This window comes from Cucumis melo, chromosome 2 (assembly GCF_025177605.1).
Source record: "Cucumis melo cultivar AY chromosome 2, USDA_Cmelo_AY_1.0, whole genome shotgun sequence".
NCBI classification, from domain to species: Eukaryota; Viridiplantae; Streptophyta; class Magnoliopsida; order Cucurbitales; family Cucurbitaceae; genus Cucumis; species Cucumis melo.
Window position 1 is genome coordinate 978,659 of NC_066858.1, and position 21,637 is coordinate 1,000,295.

The 21,637-nt window shown below is 33.4% G+C and overlaps 3 protein-coding genes across 5 annotated transcripts; all 3 read left to right on the top strand.

Annotated features, from left to right (window-relative positions):
- Positions 1-1,302: 1,302 nt before the first annotated feature.
- On the top strand, positions 1,303-3,823 carry LOC103492193 (pentatricopeptide repeat-containing protein At1g07740, mitochondrial; the record flags this gene model as incomplete). The annotated part of the gene is made up of 3 exons (XM_051081279.1): positions 1,303-1,379; positions 2,007-3,274; positions 3,364-3,823. Coding segments are annotated over 3 exons (1,566 nt in total), but the record flags the coding sequence as incomplete, so codon positions are not given.
- Positions 3,824-4,645: 822 nt separating this feature from the next.
- On the top strand, positions 4,646-11,914 carry LOC103492194 (L10-interacting MYB domain-containing protein-like). Of its 2 annotated transcripts, XM_008452459.3 has the most exons (11): positions 4,646-4,866; positions 5,730-6,071; positions 6,146-6,296; positions 6,982-7,322; positions 7,399-7,543; positions 8,461-8,795; positions 8,865-9,003; positions 9,269-9,594; positions 9,669-9,819; positions 10,361-10,704; positions 11,219-11,914. In XM_008452459.3, exons 2-11 carry the CDS (start codon positions 5,739-5,741, stop codon positions 11,723-11,725), a joined length of 2,772 nt encoding a protein of 923 aa, XP_008450681.2. In that variant the 5' UTR covers positions 4,646-4,866; positions 5,730-5,738; the 3' UTR covers positions 11,726-11,914. The 2 variants fall into 2 exon arrangements, with proteins under 2 accessions (XP_008450681.2, XP_050937237.1); XM_051081280.1 differs by lacking the exons at positions 4,646-4,866; positions 5,730-6,071 and having other exon boundaries at positions 6,147-6,296; positions 6,643-7,322.
- A 1,859-nt stretch (positions 11,915-13,773) lies between these two features.
- On the top strand, positions 13,774-20,707 carry LOC103492196 (uncharacterized). 2 transcript variants are annotated; one of them, XM_008452461.3, is made up of 12 exons: positions 13,774-13,940; positions 14,374-14,414; positions 14,518-14,618; positions 14,793-14,879; positions 15,193-15,275; positions 15,466-15,517; positions 17,353-17,442; positions 18,274-18,342; positions 18,532-18,633; positions 19,270-19,338; positions 20,031-20,087; positions 20,310-20,707. In XM_008452461.3, the coding sequence occupies exons 1-12, from the start codon at positions 13,870-13,872 to the stop codon at positions 20,394-20,396; spliced, it is 909 nt and encodes a 302-aa protein (XP_008450683.2). In that variant the 5' UTR covers positions 13,774-13,869; the 3' UTR covers positions 20,397-20,707. The 2 variants fall into 2 exon arrangements, with proteins under 2 accessions (XP_008450683.2, XP_008450685.2); XM_008452463.3 differs by having other exon boundaries at positions 13,792-13,940; positions 14,558-14,618.
- Positions 20,708-21,637: the final 930 nt, after the last annotated feature.

Sequence of the window (21,637 nt, forward strand, 5' to 3'; positions counted from 1 at the left end):
GAGAAAATAAATTAATTTTAGGCCTTTTGTAACTCGAAAAATGAAGCAATCACATTAGTTCTTTACTCGTTATTTAAATAGAGCAAAACAACACATAAATATTAAAAGAAATTTATGATCAACGGGAAAAAGTTGAAACTAAGAATAGGGATTTTGGACGAACGAGATAAGAATACTTCTTTTTTAATTTATTATTCGGACACAAGAACAAGAAAAGAAATTTTTCTGGTATCGAATACTAGAAAGATGAATACTTCCTTTTAGAATCCTTCGTTTGTTTGTTTTTTTTTCTATTCTCCATTTACTTATCTTATTTTTCTATTCTCCATAGACACATTCCGTTATATTTCAATTTGGCATTAGCAACATAATAATATAGTAATACCGCTCCTATTTGTATTGTAATTGCGATCTTTCACAATTTATCGTACGTAAATTTTGATATTTTTATATATATCTGTAAATATTTTTTAGCAATTTTGTCATTTTTAAAAAAAATTAGAGAATTAAAAAATCTTTTTTTTTCAAACTTGACTTTGTTTTTAAAAACATTAGTATAAAATGGATTACAAAACAAATAAAGTGATCGAATGAGCTTAACTTTTAAATACCAATTAAGAACTAAGAACTAAGGTCTCCTTTCTAATCATTTGTGTTTTGTTTGACAATCATTTAAATCTTGTTCAGTAACGATTTGATTTTTTATTTTTAGTTTTTTGAAAAATTAAACATACACTCATTTAACCTCTGTAATCTACTTTTTGTTGGTATTTTCAAAAATCAAGTTAAAATTTGAAAACAGATAAAATAATTTTAAAAACCCTTGTACTTGTTTTTTTGAATTTGACTTAGAATTTAACTCTTTTACTCGAGAAAAATACATTTTCTAGTAAGAAGAGAGGATAAAGACCTAAATTTCAAAAATCAAAATAAAAAATAAAAAATTTAATGGTTTTAAAAGAAAACTTGATTCATGATTTTTCATTTTCAAACCTAGTAAAAAATTTAGAAGTGAAATAAGTGTTTGTACGGACAATTTTCAAAAGCTAAAAACCAAAAATCAATAAATCAATTTGTTAGTCGAAGTTATTAGTTTTGCTATTTATTAAAAAATACAAAATCTTTTTGTTATTTTTCAAATCAAATATTAAAATGATTATTTTTAAATATTATAAAATAAAACAAAATATTTTCAAATATTTGTTAATAATTTTTAATGTTAAAATCTAATATTTCCCAAAAATAAATAAATATATATTAAAAAAAAAAAACAAAAAAACATCAGAAAAGTAAAACAACAAAACGAACTCTAAAGCCTTCTTCTCCCCATTTCTTCCCTACGCCGTTTGCCGCCGTGCCTCTGCCTTGCCTTCCCGCCGGTCAGTTTCAAAGACTCTCTGTTTTCGTTTTTGTTGTTAGCAGTCTTAGACTCATACCAAGCCATTGTGTGTAGGTAGTAGAAGGAAAATCGATGTTTTGTACAGTCCAGTATGTTGTTCAATTCAATACATTATTCATTTTCCTCCTTGGAATGGCCAATGGGGTTGTTGAGTTTAGATTCTTTGATGCTCTATACTCTATGCTATCTGCTACTTGGAAAGATTTTTTTTTTTTTTTATCAAGAGAAATTTTCTGTCTTGATTTAGACCTTTCTTTTATGTATTGCAGATTTTTGTGTCTGTTCTGATGGGTAGTTAAGGGTGAAAAGCTTTTTGTAAGTCAAGATACAGACATTGGGCAAAAAAAAGTATTTCAAATAAGTTATTTGGGTTCACCGATTCGAGCATTGTTAGTCCAACGATATGACACATCAGAAATTGATCAAGGGATGGAACAGAAATTTCCAGTTCAATGATATGAGTCATCATAAATTGATTAAGGAATGATTTAGAAATTGCTAGTACTGAATTGAGCATTTCTAGTTCGATGATACAGAAATTGATCAAGCGATCGAGTTTACTTATTTTTCACCGAAATGTTTGCTTAATACATTTCCAATTGCTTAGCACTTTCAGTACAAACAAATTTGACTCTGAGAATCATCATAAACAACGTCGAAAGCTCCGTGAACCCATTCCTTTTGTCACTGATGTTAAAGAGGTGAAGGATCCATGTGAGGCATTGGCTCTCTTTGAGAATTACCATGAAAAGGGCTTCAAACACCACTATCCTTCCTACTCATCTCTCATCTACAAATTGGCTCGTTCTCGTAGATTTGAAGCTGTCGAGACGATTCTTGGTCACTTACGAAATAGGAATATTCGTTGCAATGAGACCCTTTTCGTCGCTTTGATTCAACATTATGGGAAAGCTCATTTGGTTGAGAAAGGTATTGAGCTTTTCCACCAAATGCCTTCCTTTAATTGCTTTCGTACTCTGCAGTCCTTTAATGTATTGCTTAATACATTAGTTGATTGTGACCAGTTTTCTAAAGCAAGTGAAATCTTTCAACAGGCATATGAAATGGGCTTTCGTCCTAATTCAGTGTCCTATAATATAATGATCAAGGGTTGGATCAAGAAGGGTGGATGGGAACAAGCATGTAACCTGTTCGACGAAATGCTCGAGAAGGGAGTTCAACCTAGTGTTGTAACATACAATAGTTTTTTAGGGGTTTTATGTAGAAAGGGTGAAATGGACACAGCATTGTGTTTGTTCAAGAACATGACTGAGAAAGGACATCATCCAAATGCTGTTACTTATGCATTGTTAATGGAAGGATGGTGCTTCATAGGTAAATACAAGGAAGCAAAAAAGTTGATGTTTGATATGGAGTTTCATGGTTGTAAACTACGACCTGTGAACTACGGTGTTTTAATGACATATCTTGGAAAGGCAGGGAACATTGACGAGATGGAATCTTTACTTAATGAGATGAAGAAAAGACGGTTGAAGCCCGATGTCGTGACGTATAATATTCTTGTAAATTACTTATGTAAGGAAGGAAGGGTTGGAGATGCTTATAAGGTTTTGGTTAAAATGCAAGTGGGAGGTTGTGATCCTAATGCAGCAACTTATAGGATGATGATTGATGGATATTGTAATGCAGGGGACTTTGATGGGGCTATGAAGATTTTGAATGCTATGTTGATGAGTGGGCACTGTCCTCATATGAAAACTTTTGCTTTTTTAGTTGTTGGTCTTTTGAAAGGCGAAAATAATGATGATTATGTTTGCTTTGTATTGGAGGAAATGGAGAAGAGACAGCTGAGGTTTGATGCTGAAACTTGGAGGACTTTGATCATGGATGTTTGTGGTCAACATGTTGAAATAGGTAGCCACTTAAATGATTTGATCTCCTTACACTAAATCTGCAGGGGGGAAAATGGTGACAGCATTTTTTTGACTTTCATAAACCTCTAGGCCGAGGCAATGAGACTCTACAAGATGAAAATGAAGCTCAATCAGCTCAAATGAAGTTTATATCAAAGCTAATGGCAGGTCACACCAAGTCTAATCATGAGGCAGTCTCTATGCCACAAGAAGCATCGACAAGAGCTAGAGTTAAAAGATCGAGAAGAACGTCCATGGTGAAGAGTTGCAATTTAAGTTTCAAAATATACTTGGGTCATCGACATTGTTAATGTCTTATCTACCGATTTGTTTATTTAATTTTAAGAAAAGAATATTTATTTCGTGTATTTGCATTTATGGAAGTTCATGTAAGTAGTTGAAGGGGTTGTTGGATGTATTTAGACTACATAGGTAAGGTTGTGTCCTTTCGTATTGACCTTTCATTTAGTATAAATAACGTTGTAATTTGAATAAATATATCCCGTAGAGTGATAGAGTTCCATCTCTTGCGAGTTTTATGTTTTCTTTATATTCTTGTGTGTAGAATGCATGTTTAACTTTCAATTTAATTCGTTCACTCAGATTGTGGAGAGTTCGAAATTCTCAAAATAGGAACAAGTTATTATATCTTCTCGATTTTTTATAATCATTTTTTACTCAAATTTGTTCAACTTTTTTTCAGTTGTGGATCTAATGAAGGTTGTTTCGATTATCATTGTAGGTGTTCACCTATCTTTAGTTTGCCAAGGGTATGTGAGTTTTTACACGTCTAAAATAAAATTATGAATTCACTAAAACATAGCCTCATGGCTCTTTTACTAATAATGAAAAAGAACAATATGTGTATGGATGATAATTCTTTTGTCTTTCTTTTGATTCATTGATCGCATCTAAATCTAATTTTTTTTTAATCCTAAATTATATTATTTAAAACTTTTAGTTTAGCTTACCAACTTTGAAAAAACTTAATCACTCGTCTCATTATTAAAAAATAACAAATCAACCATTAGTGGTTGGTCCTTAGTAAAATTGAGCAAAATCGTTAGTAAAACGATCGATGAGTACTCATAAGCAAATTACCCACATTTGATATATGATAACGACTAAAATGTACGTGCCACTATCCATAGTAGCTACCTATCTAGAGTTAATTTTTTACGAATTTCCTTTATACTCAAATAATGTAGGGTCATGTTGTGCCGTGAGATAGAGGTGTGCATAAGCTGGTGCAGACAATTACGGATATAAAAAAGATGAATATGGTACTAATAAATAAATAACAAAACCAATGTTTCCAATCTCTACAATTAGTGAAAGTGAATTGACAGCATCCACATTTCTTATTGTCTTATTCATATCAGCTATCATTTCCAAAAAGCAGCAAAGAAAAAAAAAACTTTTCTTTCGTTTTCTTCGAACTTGTGAAATTGATGACAACTTTTTTGAAGATCACCAATTTCGTATCGGAAACTCAAAATTTGGAAGCTCCACCGTCGGTTCCTAATCCGTCGAACAGCCACAGACTTCTTCTCTTCTTCTCCAATTTGCAGCATTCTTCTCGTTCACTTGGAGGTTTTCACTCGGACACTTTTGCAAATTTCTTTCTGTTTATAGCAAAATCATAAGATATTTCCTGCTTTCTTTTAGCATTTAACGACAAACTTATTGGAATTATACTTTTTATAATTTCATTTCAATGACCATCTTTGTTAATTCGATATTAAGTAGGTTTCATGACTCTGAACTTTGTTTTCTTCTTTGTACTTCTTGCAAGTAAACTGGAAGAGAAATTCGGATTCTACTGTTCTATTTGTAGTTTTTTCTTTCACCTTGGTTTCTGCTGCCTGTCCTCTTCAGTTTTGTTTTTAAAGACTGCCAAGGATCCTACATTATATAATTGATGCCTTTATATAATTGATGCCTAAGTTATACCGCCTATGATCCTAATGGTTGTTTCAATTGCAAATTGCAACTTTGTTCAAGTTAGGAATGATGCCCTGACAACTTAATTGGTTCTTGAGCCATTTTTAAAGTCATTGATGTTATGTTGAGAATCTCGCATTGGGAAAAAAGTCAAGGGACCTTACACTCCTTATAAGATATAGATGTGCTACTTCTCTCGTTGCCAATTAGTTTTGAGATGGAACCCATTCCCACGTTATCTAATATGGTATCAAATCCCATGAAGCCTTAACTAGTATTTGATTCAATAAAAAAAATTGTGATCGATCAAGAATGGTGAACCCAAAAAGAGGCACCATCATGTTGGGGAATGTCGAGAATCTCACATTGAAAAAATCAAGGGACCTTGCACTCCTTAAAAGATATAGATGAGTTACTCTTTCTTTGTCAATTGTTTTTGAGATGGAACCCCATGTTATCTAATAGAAGGGAAAAGCTAGGATTTTGATATTTGTTATTATTATTATTTGCAGGTCGAAAATATGAATAACCAAACCAATATCAGCAGTGATCGTTTGGGGACAAATTGGACTCCAGCAATGGAGCAACATTTTATTGATCTTATGTTGAATCAAGTGCATAGAGGCAACAGAATGGGTCATACATTTAATAAGCAAGCATGGAATGACATGCTGATGATGTTCAATGCTAAATTTGGGTCTCCATATGACATTAATATCTTAAAAAGTCGGTACACTAATTTGTGGAAGCAATTTAATGACATAAGGAATCTCCTTGATAATGAAGGGTTTTCATGGGATAATGCTAGACAAATGGTCATCGCGGAGAATAATATTTGGGACAGCTTCATCAGAGTGAGTAATGTTTAGACCGACATTTTCTTATCTTCATTATAAACGTGATATTAAATGATACTACTTATTTACAGGCCCATCCAGATATTCAGTCATACAGAAACAGACCTCTGATAAATTTCAATAATCTGTGTTTGATATATGCACATACTGCTGCTGATGGGAGATATAGTATGTCAAGCCATGACTTAGATTTTGATGATGACATTATGGGATTATGTATAGGTGTGTTTTTGCGTACTTTAAGTTTAAGATACCTATATAATTTGTGCAATTTTTGTTGAAATACAACATCTAGCTTGCAGATTTAAACTGTATGGAGCCTGCCTCTGTTGTCGTGTATTTATGCTTGTGGGGTAGTCGAGTTTGAGGAGATGGATCACAAAAGAAAGGAAGAAAATATTTTAGTTTATTTTTTTTCTTACTCAGGCGTGTCACTGCAGTTATAGATGGAGCTCTACATATCTGGAAAATAGATGAAAACTTAAAGATCTACAGTAAAGATTTTATTCATACAACATATTTAGTTGTGGAGATGAGAAACACGTTTCCTGCCTTGATCTTTTTTCAGGGTCAAGCACCACTACCTGCTGTCTGCTTTGTTGTTCGGGGTGATGATAAATCTGTTTTTTTGATGTCATCAAGTCCTGCATTTTATAGGAGAAAATGAACGAAAGATTTATTAACTGATGGATCACGGGAAGTTTTCCCACCCCTTTTTCTAGATGTTAGAATTATTCTCCATTGGCAATGGTGTGCTAAGTTGCTTAGATGCAGCAGCATCCTTTTGTGTCATTTTTATTTCTTCTTGTAATTAAGGAAGTATTTTCATCATTAACTCTGCAATGTTTGGTTGTTTAAAGAACCATCATATCTTGGTGAACTGTAGTTATTAACATTACTGTTGTAGGTGTTGGCATGAATGGCCTTGCCCCTGTGAATAAAGAGAGTTCGAGAACAGGCTGGACTCTTCCTATGGATCAGTACCTTGTGAAACTTATGATTGACCAAGTGAGAAAAGGCTGTAGGATAAATGGTACTTTCAAGAAGCAAGCATGGGAAGATATGATCACTCCTTTTAATGCTGAATTTGGCTATCAACATAGGAAGAGTTTCTTGAAACATCGTTATAGGAAATTGAAGACATACTATATTGATTTAAGGAATCTACTTGAAGGCAGAGGCTTTTCCTGGGATGAGAAACAACAAATGGTGGTAGCTGATGACGGTGTGTGGGATGATTATATCAAGGTATATAGTTGTTTTTAACTTTGTTCTCATAGATCAATTAATATCATATTTTATATCTATTACTGCCACAATATAGGCAAATCCAGATGCCCATGTATACAGGAAAAGGACGTTGCTAAACTTTCTAGATTTGTGTCTGATCTACGATGATACAATGAGCAATGGGCATTGTGACCATATGCAACAATTGGAGCGTTTTGAATGTGCACCTGAGGATAGTGGTAATGCATAATGCCCAGTTGAAACTCAATTATTCTTCAAAAGTAGTAATTTAAACCATGCAAGTCTTATTTTAAAAGTGCTTTAAATCAGAGCCAGAAAAAAATGAATTTGATTTCTTGTTTGGGCAACATGTCTTGGACACTTGGACCTGTGTTGAACACATGTCAAATACTTGTTAACACAATAGAGATGTGTTAGACCCTAGTTGTACAAGGTGAATGTGGGTTCTACCGCTGTTAGAGGTGCGTTGAACATTTATTAAGCAAACTAAATAGATACACAATAATAATAATATCGGACAAAAACAATCAATTTCAAGAAGGGAATGCATAAAATTCTTCCTTTTAGGATATAAGTTTGTATTCATATTGACTTTAAATTTTCTTCTTGTATAAAAGTGAAGAATGTATTTATATATATTTTTTAAAATGTATATTTTAATAATTGTTTCTTATAAAAAATGTATATTATGTCAAACATGTCATTCCCGTGGACCATGCCCATGTCTTAGATTTAAGAAAAAAAGGATGTTCTACAATGTCTTTATCGTGTCATAGTCACAATATGTATTTGTATCTGTGTTTCTTAACTACACACTAATCTTATATATTTATGATATTTATTTCTTTTAAAGAAGAAACATTTCATTGAATAAATGAAATAGAGGGGAGACCCCTTGATATGAAATAGAGGGGAGCCCCATAGCACCTATAGGTGATCGTAAAAGAGATTTTTAATTGGAAGACATATTTATAATAGCTGTTATTCTCTCTAAATACTAAAAACAATGTTTATCTGTGATATCTGTTGCTGGAATGCATTCAATGCAATATTATTGACAGTAGGACCATAACTTCTTGTTTTATGGCATCTTTAAATTTGTTTTCCTCTAAAATTGGAAATGTCCTACTTGTAGAAGAAGAAGAAATCCAATGTCATGCTGATAGATATTCTTCAAGCATGCAATGGTCTTTTGAAATGGATGGTTATTTTATGGATCTCATGCTGGAGGCTGTGGGTAAAGTGAAGAAATTTGATTACAATGATGATCTTATGTGGACTAGCATGATTTCCTCGTTCAAGGAAAGATTTGGACTGGTATTTAACCAAGATTCTTTTAGGAGGCATTTCAAAAGTTTGGAGAAGAAATACTATGATTTGAAAAATATTCTCAAACAGAGAGGATTTTGGTGGGATGAAAGACGGCATTTAGTAATTGCATACGGTGACACTTGGGCTGCATATATTAAGGTGAGTTTTTTCCTTTCTGCCTCTAGTCCATCAATTCCAATTAATACTGTCTAACCCTTATAAACGTAGGAACACCCACATGCAAAATCTTACAGAACTGGTCCAATACCTAGCTATAATGATCTGTGCTTGATTTATGGAAATTTAGTACCTGATAGTAGGCCGGGGCCGAAACATTTAGACCAAGAAATTGCCAGTGACGGGAAGGGTGAGTTCTTTCCTTTTTCATAAATGCTTCTGAAAGGGATCTATTCAAACTGATATTTATGTAGGCGTGTAGCCCCAACCACACACAGACATGACACATGAGAAAAATAAAGAAAGAATCTCAAGCAATAAAATGAAATTGATGATACTGCAGCATTTGTAAAATGAATTGTATCAGTTGTATTAGGGATTTTGTTAAAATATAGAATTTGATCTTGTTAACTGAGGACTTCCCCTTACATATTATTTGTTTTCAATTTTTAAAGATGCCAAAACTAGCCATACCTATCGCTGGAGCTCTGATTGGACACCACAAATGGACAGATGCCTTATTGATCTAATGTTATATCAAGTTCGCACTGGAAATATGGTTGACCAAAAATTTAATAAACAAGCTTGGGATGATATGGTTTCCAAGTTCAATGCAGAGTTTGGGCCTCAGCATGATGAAGATGTATTAAAAAGTAGATTTTTTAATCTTAGGAAAAGATTCCGTGATATGAAATTCCTACTTAATCAGGATGGCTTTGTCTGGGATGAATTACTACAGATGATAATTGCAGAAGATGACCTCTGGGACGCATACATTGAGGTACTTGTTTCATTAAAAATTTGAAGTTCGCTAAAGTTTTCTTCTTGAAGTAGGCTTATACCTAGATTTTGCAGGAATATCCAGATGCAAGATTTTACAAGAGCAGGGCTCTTCCAAATTTTAATGATTTGTTCTTGATATTTGGAAAGGACAATACTTCAAATCACCAACATTATTTATTTAACTCTGTGGATGCTGACGACAGTTACCCAGAAGTAAATATTGGTCTCTCTCTTTCCAGCTTACTTTCTGTTCAAAAAATACTTGAATAATTTCTATTATCCAGTACTTCTCCTCAAGATACGTGCAGTTTTCAAACTTCGTCACTTGTGAATTCATGTTGCATAATTCACATTTTAGTTTATGAAAGCCAATTGCAGGTCGTCCCAAAAGTGTATGTTCGTTATTGCACTTGTTGGAGATTCAAATAGACCAATACTACGCTATGATTTTATTTTTATTAAACTTTTGCAACCATCACATCATGTGATTAGTTTCACCCTTCTTGAGACAAAATGAGCTTAGTTAATTTCTCTCTTTAACGAAAACATATAATCTTTCTCTAGTCACTCAGTATGAATTGGTGATGTTTTCCCATCTAGTTTCTGTTCATTCAATTGCCTATTTAGGGAATTGAATGATTAGAATGTCTTAACTTTGATTATTTTGGGTCTCAAGTCTTGGAAACAACCTCTACAATTTTCATCCATTGCCATTGGGAAAGCAGCCTCTAATATTTTGTTCTTATTGTCTTGTTTTTCTCCAGTAAATGAAGTGGAGGAGCAATTCTTTTCTGATAATAGTGATGAGACAATAATTGAATGGACGAATGAGATGGATGATCATTATGTTAACCTCATGCTCGAGCAAGTACGTAGGGGGAACAAGACTGGATCTATGTTCACAGATCATGCTTGGGCCTGGATGGTGACCTCATTTAACAAGACATTTAAACTTACTTGTGACAGAAATTTCCTTGAAAGTCGATTCTTTACCTTGAAGAAAGAATATAAAGACGCTCAACATATGGTTGATCAGAAAAATATGTCACGTGCTAGAATTCACCAATCTACAGCAACCAATAATGAAGTCTCTGAAACTCACATTAAGGTTTGTGATAGTAATACTATTGAGGTAGATAGAAATGTTATTAGGGTATTAAGGGCATAATATTAGTAAGTCAAAAAAATTGTTACTGGGTGCTGGATTGTAAATAGATTATGAGAGAGGAGGAAGAGGAGGATTGTAAATTTAGAAGGGTAGGTTCTGAATGCTTAGGGAATAATTTTATTCCTTTATTCTTTTATCTTCGGAAACAAGTTTAGTTATTCGGTTCCTATCAGTGCCTGTTTATTTGCCTTGTCATGTATGATTGAATATTGGGGATAAGATAGGCGTTGTGGAAACTTAACAGCATATTTAAATGGGTTGTGTGACAATCTTACTTGAACAATATTTGTTCTATAGATTGTACAGCCGTGTTCTTGAGTTCTAAAATGGGTTGTGTGTTTCCCGACACTGAAAACACTTCGATATCAATGGCAGAAAGTAAATTGTGTTGTGGGTGCAGCAAACTCCCATTTCTCATAAACATGCCCAATTCAATTAATTTCTTTTTCTGCAGGAGCTTGCTAATGATAGTGAAAGAGGAGGCAGAAGCTTTGATAGGTATGAAGATTTGTGCATGATATATGAAGACCAGTTTGAAGATGAAAGATTAGGTAGTTCCAGTATGAATGTAAAGGTTGAAGATGGCACTCGGAAAATTTGTAGAAGCGATTTGTTTTCAGAATGTAAATCTCATGGAAGGGAATGTGAAGTATCTTATCAAAGAAAGAGGTTAAAATCTACCACTCCATCAATTTCTGTTGGCAACAAAAAGGTTAAGAGAATCAAGGACGAGATGCAGGAAATAGGTAGTAATAAGGCAAGTTTGATGAAAAATGTGGTAAATGTTGTAGATTACTCAATAGAAAATGTTGTTTCTGCACTCCAAAGTGTGCCAGACATGGATGATGAGTTATTTTTGGAAGCTTGTAAACTTTTAGAAGATGAAAGGAAGGCCAAGGTGTTTATTGCGATGGATGTCACGACACGAAAGAAGTGGTTATCAAAAAAATTCTGCCGATAGCGTCTCCTGTGGATTTTTGGTAAGCACTGAAATAAAAAATTTATCCTTGTAATCTAGATTATATAGGAATTTAGATTAAACTCTCTCAAAGCAAGGTTTTACCTGCTTGCTATATATATGTATTAGATTGGAAATATCTTTGTTTCATGCTTTTGCAATCAGTTTTAATTTCGTTTCCATAGTTTAAAAAACTTAGAACGTAGTCTATATGGTTTGATAAAAGTTCATAAATAATTTCTATAGTTTGATAAGATCCTCATAAGTAGTTTCTATCGATAGAGACTATTTATGAGAGCTTTACCGAACTATAGGAACTAAACTTAAATTTTCTCCAAATTATAGGAACCAAAGGTGCAATCTAACCAACTTTGCCGTTATCTTTTTAGTTTGTTAAACCGGTATTAGTTGTGTTTTACTAGGTTCTTGGTTTGGGTAGTTTAAATTTTATGAGGTATATTAGATTTTTTTTCTAAATATCGAGCATGAAGGTCTTGTTTTTTGTTGTGTTAGATCCACGATACAGATTGAAGTTTTATTGTATGGTTTGCTCAATTTGTTAGAATCAATTGCATCTAAATCCATCGATGCTTATAGTTCTTTTATGGGGTATAAACACTGAAGTGGATGGGATGGAGAGGAAATGTAGGGATTTGCCCAATTTTGGTGAAAGCATGACTTGACCTTTAGCACACTTAATTGGTGAAAGCATGATGGTCATCGTTTCGAAACTTAGTGCAATAAGTGAATATCCTTTGACAGGTGCGAGGCTAACTATAACATTTGAAATTTTGAATACTTGTTTAGTGTCAGAGGGCGGTATGGTTGACTCATAACATTCTTCATTGGTTCCAAGAACTGTTGAGATTCTTACATACACTCAAACTTGGCTCAATTCTTACACACAAAATGTTTTAAGGAAGACTCAATGTATTGATTTTACTTTATTTGCTTGGCTATTATTGAGAATTGAGAAATTATAGAGACCTCTTTTGGGTTATTGTTATTATCATTTATTTATGCTAATTTTGTAGGATTCAAAATGATCAATGAGACTTGAATATGTTGGACTTCCTTCCTTCATTTTGTATTTGGATTTTGAATCTTTCATGTTTCTTTTAATACAATTTCCCTTCACTATCGATCTTTGATGATCGTATACTTTGCATCTCATTTTCCTGGTTTTCACATTATTTTAATCTCAAAATCTAAAAAAGGAAAAATTCTCTTCTTATCGTTATTTGTTTAAGATTATCGTCACTGCATGAATGATTTTTAATTTATTTATGCGATACATATTTCTTACTGCTAATTTGATAATTTTTGAATTAAATATTTGTACGTCAAAATGTGCATATAGTTCAACATATTTATATTCTCAACACCAACACAAATAGTGTTTGAAAGAAACAATTTTTGTATATATATATATATATATATATATATGACTAATTTGACATATTGGGAAATATGTATATTATATATTGAAGCCACCATGGTTGATGAAGTTAGAAAGAAGAAGCAAGTAATATATTGGGCATTTTTTTTAATTCTTTTTCCAAAAAGGTTGTAAGTTTTGAGGGTGAAATGTGTTACTATACACAAAGTGTAAAAACAACATAATTCTAAAAAACAAAAAGTTAGGTTCAACAATGAATCTAAATCAACTTAAAATAAATGGATATTATTTTTTAAAATCTGTGACATATGAACTGTCCTTGACGTATAGTTGATATATCTTAGTATGTCCTAAAATAATCGACACACTAGCTTGTGTGTCAGACACGTATCAATGTTTGATACTCACACTGTCTGTACTTTATAGAACAAAATCAATTAATTCAATCTCTGGTATTAGTCAACGAATATCATGTGTAGACTTTTAAACTCGATTTCTAATGAGAGTTTTTAAAAAATCGACACCGTCGATAGACGTATATACCTTTACTATTAATAATTGGTTTGATAAAAAAAAAAAAAAGAGAGAGAGAGAGAGAGAGAGAAACACAAAGGAATAGATTGGGCCAATACATTTACGGCCCAAAGATAAACCCTTCGCCGGCTAAAACCTCTCTTCCACCTCAACAATTCCCACTTTTCATGATCGGAGAAACTTGTCACACAGATTTTCAGATTTGGGATTTAAAATGAATTTCATTACCTTACGTTCACTCCAAACTCTGTATCGCACACCAAAGATTCGTCCATTTACTTCTCCGTAAGTATTTGTATGTGTAAATTTGTGTTCTTTGTGTTTGTTTTCTGGGAATTTAGAAAGTTTAGTGGGTGATAAGTGTGGAAAAATGGAAATCTGGGAATAGTTTATTTTTGGGTGATAAGGAAGCTCAGCTAGGAAATGACTGTTTTTTAGTATAAGGTGTTTATTCAATGATTGTTTAGCTGGTGGGGAAAAGTACAATTCTGCTGGAAGGCTGGAAATGAAATGTATCATTTACTTGAATGTAGATTATTTTCTTTACATACTCCTAATTGCTGTATGATTATTATTGGAATTTTTGTTCTTTATTCTCATTTTCTTCATTGACAAGGGTATTTTCTTTATTATTATTTTTTTATTTAGTGAGAATTGCGTATGTTTCAGCTTCTCATTTTGGTCTAACAGTGTTATTTTGAAATTGTTTAATGCTCAGGATTGGAAGTTCAGCAAACTATTCATGTGGCATTACAAATGGTAACTTTGATGATTTTTTTTTTTAAAAAAAAGATATATTTTCTTACCTCAGACTTAGTTGCAGAAATTTGCTTTAAATTGATATGGTTTTTGGTTGGTTCAGTTAGTCAATTGGGTATTCAGAAAACTTCTTCTTTCCTCAGTAACAGTCACTCTGCTTTTTCACTGGCTCGGGGACATAAAATGATCGTATGTTCTGCCGTGGTAGTTTCCCGATCTTATACCAGTTTGTTCCATTTTTTGTTTCAATGCACCAAGATTTATGTTAGTGATAAAATTTTTGTTAATGGTATTCTTTTTTTTTTTTTCCGGTTCATCAAAATTCTTTTTTTCCTTCTTCATCGTTTTATTTTATTTTTAATTTTTTAAATTACTTAGGCTGCCGAGTTTTCAGTATTCTCGCATGGCATTGGCGTTAGGTTGGTGACAACGCAAGCAAAAGCCCCTCCACAAGCACGTCAAAAGGTGAGTTTATTTTTGCCTGTTGATGACGTTTTTGTTCTTTCAACTCAGTTCCAGCAGGATAAATGATCAATTGCTCGATAATTATGGTTATCTTGTTAAAATTTATTTTACAAATTACTTAATTAATTGTGTTAAACATGAACAAATACCCATGGCATGATTGACATTACAAGCGTAAAGACTTGATACCTTGTTAGAACTTCCATTTTTTAGTTTCTTTCACCATCTTTCGTTGAAAATGATTTGTCAAATATTTTAGTCTTTCATTTCCTGGCAAAAGTCTTTTAATACTTTTGTTAAATCATGCTTGCAGGTTGCCCTCAAAGTTTCCATGTTAAGTCCTGGATTCATCTATGAACCTTATTCACCTCGTCAGCAAATCCCATTTTGGCAAAGGTTAGTTGAACTTGTTAACACTATTTTATGATATTTGATATGATCTCATTCTACACTCTCCTCCTTAGACTTGTTATAATTTCAATTATGTTGGCAACAATTTACAAAATACTCAATTTTACACTACTAGTATTTTTGGAGCTTGTCATTATTTGCCATGTTTTGAGCACCTTTGATGTTTCTGTGTCAGATGGTTCACAAGAAGTGGTTGGAAAAGAACAAAAGATGATATCATCTTAGAGGTGAAATTGTGTCATTTCAGCCTTTGGATTTTGAGCTATTTTGCTGCAACTGCAAGTTCTTAGAAAAAAAGTGATTATTCTGCGAGTTAACTTATGTAGCAGTGTGATTTTAATGTTGCAATGCCCAATGTTGAGTCTTCTACTTCCCTCTTCCTTTTTCCTGGTTTCTTTTCTGTTTAAGGTTTAGAATTTATCTTTTCATTCTTGCATGGCAGAAGGAAGTACTGGTGAGGGAGATGAGATGGAGAGGGTGTTTGTGGAATGTGCGTACAAGATCATAAGGGAACACGGGTGGAGAGGTTGGATTTGGAATTGCTGAGGGATTGCTTGGGGGCAAGCTAGAAAACCCATTAGGTTTTTGATGCAGAAGAATGTTGGAATCAATAAATCATTAGTGATTTTCCAACTTCTATCTAATGCAAATGAATGGTTTGGTATAGCTTCTTCAGAAACCTGTTAAGGGAGGAGGACTTCTGGCAGGGGTAAGGGTTGATTCTTCCTTGCTTTGGCTTTTAGGGACTACTTCCTGTGCGTCTGGGGTGAAGCAAGTGAAGCATCACCCTAAGGAAAAGGGTAAGATGTCCGCGCACTTCTTTCATACTCAAAAAGTAACCGTGTGGCACTTGCTATCGCCCTTGAGCAAGTCAACCAACTCAAATTTGGGATGTTGGTGCAACGACGAGCCTATCGTTCAGCCTCCATTTCGAGAAAGCAGTTTTAGAAAATGGGATTAAAGAAATAGGTTTTGGTAATCGTTCAAAAACGTCTGAAAAAACATTTTTTGTAGGCTAGAAAGCATATAAGATGAACACCTTTGATACCATACAATCAAGTTAGGAAGGATCTCACTCTTGCACATGGCAAGTAGCAAGGAGTCATATACTAACAAAAAGGAAAGGAAGCTAAACTAGTATGCTGAATGAAAGAGCTAAAAAAGGTTGTTATGGGTATGTGGCCACGAGCAGCATGCTCTGGACAAGTATGATCATGAGTTTTGACACCTAAACTTTAACTTAGGAAAAGAATTTGGAGATCCTTGTTATTACTATTGAAAGGGAGCTCAAGTCAGAGTTATGTTTATAGTTTGACCATTACTTGGTTATAATTATTGTGAGATTTAGCTAGATCATAGTCTTTCTTTGGAGCTATAACTTTGCTTCAATCTAATGTTTGTTCCTTTGAGGTGTTTGACCTAAGAGGTCATAGTGAGATGATTGAGAAGTTCCTTCTTCATCCTCCCTTTTGCAAGAAGAGGACTTTTTATGGCGAGCTAGAGTGCAATTTTGTGGGGGTCTTAGGTTTGGAGGAACAATAGAACTTCTTAAAAGCTTGAAAGGAATTTGATTTATGCTTGGTCTTTTTAAATTTGGGTGCAATAAATTATTTTGTATTCCAATAAATAATATTGAGATATATTGGATAAAGGCTCAATACATAGAGGAAAGATTTCTAATGAGAATGAAATAAAATCTTTGGTGATTTTAAAGCTAATTATCTTATTTACTATTAATTGGTCTTTTTTAAGGTTCCATGTTTCTAGCTTTGTTGGCAAATCATTTTTGTAACTGACCTTTATGTTGGCCTTGTTTTACTTGACTTGAGCTATTTTCTTAGTTTGAAGAGTTTTGTTATTCATAAAAATAGAACTTATCCCTTGATCACCACCTGAAAAAAAATTCCTCAATATACATTGGCTGGTTTTCTGATTTGAACGTTTCTGTTCTAATTTGTTAGACTAGAATTTGTGCTCATGTGTGGAAGTAATAGATATAGGCTGTTTAAGTTGTGGGTTGTGCCTAAAAGAGCGATGGTGTCTTTTTTTTTTTTTTTTACAGCTAAAAAGTGCTTATGCAATAGCAAAATTAAGAAAGAAGGGGTACTCAAAGAAACAATTTTACGAAGAGGCAGCCATTTTATATAAAGAGGTATTCCAGATTCTTGTATCACAATACTGGCTTACAAAGTGCTTTGTGAAACACATCATCATTTTCTTTCTCTTTCAGAAAGTTCTTCAGAACTGTTTTCTCATTACTGTGTAGAGAGAACCTACCTGGGTTTTTCATAACTTGTGGATGAAAATTGATGATTGTAAGGCCCAATAGTTGCTTTTGATTCTTTTGACAACCGTTTCCTCTGGGGAAAGAACCTACAAAACAAAAAACAAAAAGAAAAAAGAAAAAAACAAGAAAAAAAGAACCTATCTGGCTTTTGCATAATTTATTTTTACAACTTTTTCATAATTTTTGGTTGGATATTGAAGAGTGTAAATTTCTTTATGGTCTAAGAGAATGCTTTTGCTACGTACTGTAAAGTTGTTATGTTATATTAAAAAAGAAAAAAAGTTTGGTTTTGCTTCCTTAATTTTCTTGGAGAAATACATGGGAATGGGGACATGACACAAATCATTTTCTGAAGCCATTTTTTCAGCTGGGGTTTTGGAAGGTCATCACCCTCGGATACTTGTTAACATTACTTTATCATAACCCTTATGTAGTTCTATAATTCCATTACAATTCCCTCTTCTGCCTTCCGGAACTTGCTTACAAAAGATAAGTTGTGGAGTTATTTTAATGAAAGCTGGTAAATTGCTGTGGTAATTGATCATTTTCTGGTTTTCTTCAATCGAATGTTGTGATGTGTAAGAAGAAAAGGTCATGTTTGTTTACCAAAGACCAGATGCCTACCTTTTCATTTTATCTACCATTTTTTTGTTTTAAAATTGTTGATCCTTGAATTGCACATTCTCCAATCTTCAGATAAACACTTTAATAGCAAATGGTGACAAAACATCGTTGAGGAAAGCAGTCACAGAGAATATGTATTCTGTACGCATCACCTTTTCCTTTTGCTTTTCATCTTATGGCTGCTTTGAGATTGAGTTCTCTTTCCCACGTTTTCTTTACTTGCTCTCATGTATTAGATATACAGATTCAATTTTCTGTCAAGGAAACAAATTCTTTGTTGGATTTGTAACTGATGCAGAATTTAACTTGATACCTTGGTCTAACCTTCAGGCATTGAAGAATGAAATCAAACTCAGAGAATCTAAATGGAGCAAAGTTTACTGGGAAATGATTGTTCCAGTTGTCAAAGTCCGCACATTACGAGCTAGACTGGCAAGTACTATAATCATCACAACTATGTTTGTCTTATCCATGCATTTGTCAAGTTCCTCCTTACTTGTGTAGTTACTCAACTTTGAAAGGTCATGCCTGCATTGAAGAAAAAAAGTGAAAGGTTATTTATTTTGGCTAAATATACGTGATGGTCTGGTCTCTAATATTTGGGTGTTTGTCAACTATCCCTGTTGTTTATTCACAGCAGTTGAGCTTTTTCTCTTTTTGTTTTTTAACCCATTGGCGTGTGGGGATAATATCTGTAATTTCCACAATGATGAAACTCATAACTATTATAATGCTCATTTCACTCGAGAGAGCCACATGCATTAATTATACCCACGAGTTTAATGTTTCAAGCTATTTACAGTGATCACAGTGTATTTGCATTTTTAAAGAGTGTAGCCTTCACTCTTTTTGAGTCCAATGCTGCCATTCTGCCACAAGCACCACTTACAAATTTAGAATGGTTTGTCCAAGCCATGTAGTTTCTACTGCATTTGTAGAGCTTTTTAAATTATTGTGGTAAGAGCGAAATCATCCATATGCTCACTAGCTAATTCCTCAAAGTGGAAATATACCCGTTGTTTTGGTTTGATTATAATATTATATTTGTTCGTTTCCCTACATGCACAGATTGGTGTTGATCGAAGCGACCTTGAAAAGGTTTTCGTACAGCTTACCCTTGAGATTCTTGCCAAACAGGTATGCTGAGAGTTAGTACCTGTTGTGTTTTTAAAGAGACTGAACTAAGTATGAAATTTCATTCAACTTAATTCTTTCTCTGAACAAGAAACAAAACTTTTCATTGAAATATATGAAAATCAGCTAATGTTTGAAAGATACAAACTTCACAAGTGATTGATATAATAAGAAAAATAAAAATTAAAAAGGATTTCAAGGAAAAAAGAAAGCATTCCAATTTAAACAAATATCATGTCAAGAAAAACACAAAAGATTTATAAAGAGAGCACCGAGGTAAAGCCTAGATCATGATGATTCCAAACGATCGAGCCAAAGGGAGATATTTGTTATGGTAAATCCTTTGATTCCTTACCAACCATAAATAAAAGAGCTTTGTTGACCGTGTTGATTCATAGAAATTGTCTTAGGAGGTAATGAAGGGCAAAGTATGAGGTAAATGACGTTTTCCTTAAAACATCCCAAGAAAGGCTACAAAATAAAGGTTAAAAAGAATTGAGGCAGCCCTAGAATAGGAGCATCTAGAAACCACAGCGTTGAGAACATCCTTTGGACCATGAAAAAGTTCAAATTATTTGTAATTTTGAACAAGGTCTATGTTTCATCAAATATTTCTGTAAATTTGATTTCCTTGAAGTCTTGTAAGCATCTCTCTTCTTATGAAGATGCTCACTGATATAAACTTGCATTTGTAGAAGTTTGAAGCATATAATTCTGAAGGAGCTGTCGTTGCTGGAGATAAATCTAAGGAGGCAAGTGCATGTTATACCGTCCAAATTATATCATATTCACTCCCTCTTTCGATTTGTTTACCATTTTTATTCTACAATGCACAATAAATATCTAAAAATAAATATTACACTAAATTAGCTCCCAACGACTAACAGAAAGAAATAAAGGTTTATCATGATTCCTTTATAATTTGTCTTTTATATCAACAATTTTGATTTTATGTTATGTTCTACTCATTTTAGGTGCTTGTACGTGACATCTGGGTATTTGAGAAATCTCTTTTTCACGAGGGAGCTTTTTGGCGTCTCTGTGGGAGAATTCCAACCTAATATCATCTTCTTCAACCTCAAATCCCTCTTTACCCAATTTTGTAGATCCACAGGTTGTTTCCTTCATGATTTTGTTATTATTTTATCATATACGATTCAGGTGTCCTAAATTATGCCATCAATAGGCGAGAGATTCCTATGATTCTTAGTTTTAATGATTCTTGACTTCCTTGTTCAAGCCGTCTCTAGAGATGATCGTGACAGTGATTATTCAAATACATGTTTTACTGCTTTCTCAGGTGTACTTTCACTAGGAAAATCCCTTACCCTGAAAACCATTTTAAGAACATTTATAGTTGTTTGTTTTGTTATGAGGCTTCTCTTTCCCACTGTGCTGTTTTTCAGGTTTCCTTTGTTTTCAGGTGCATGGATCGATTACTTCATTGTTATTGTTTTGAACCGATCACAGGGCGTTATATCTACACATAGACTACAGGTCATCTGAATCTGCATATTTAAGAGCCTTTATCTAGATAGTACATGATCAAATCTATCCATATTCAGGGAGCAAAGAATCGTTTTTCTGGCTGCCTTTCAAATCCTCGTACCCAATTACTCCACTGCACTATAATTTGCTCAACATCAATAAAAAAAAAATTCCTTTTTAGATAACTATCATAGGTTGATCTAGTGGTAAAAAAAAGTCTCATTACCTACCTAGAGGTTTAATCCATAGTGTCTACCTACCTAAAAATTAATTTCTTATGAATTTATGTAACACTCAAATGTTGTAGGGTCAAGTGGGATGTTTCGTGAGATTAGTCGAGACATGCATAAGTTGGTCTTTGATCTAGAGAATGAGAAATTTGGGATAATTAAGTTTTATCATGTCATCGTTAAAAAATCTCATTTTATTGACTTTAGACCAACTAAGAATTATTGTAAGTCTTGAATTTAGGGCAAACAAATAGCAATCTCAATCATGTCTTGTGTCTTTGAGCAAATGGTGATTCTAAAAACGATTGATTGCTTGACCAATAGTCTACTTTGACATACAATTGTAAGTTGGGACAAGCTTGAGTAGAAGTCGAGTTAAAAGATTCATTAAGGTCCATATCAACGAATTGTGTCCCTGTCCAATTTTGTACAAGCTTGGGCCCAAGTCACATCATCTCTCATTCTGACGAGAATACAAGACTAAAAAAAGAATGAAGACGGAGCTTAAAGATTTGAAGAGTGTAGCTCTCATTAATAACTTAGTAGACGCCAAAATAATTCTTTTAAGTTTCCCAAGACTTCAA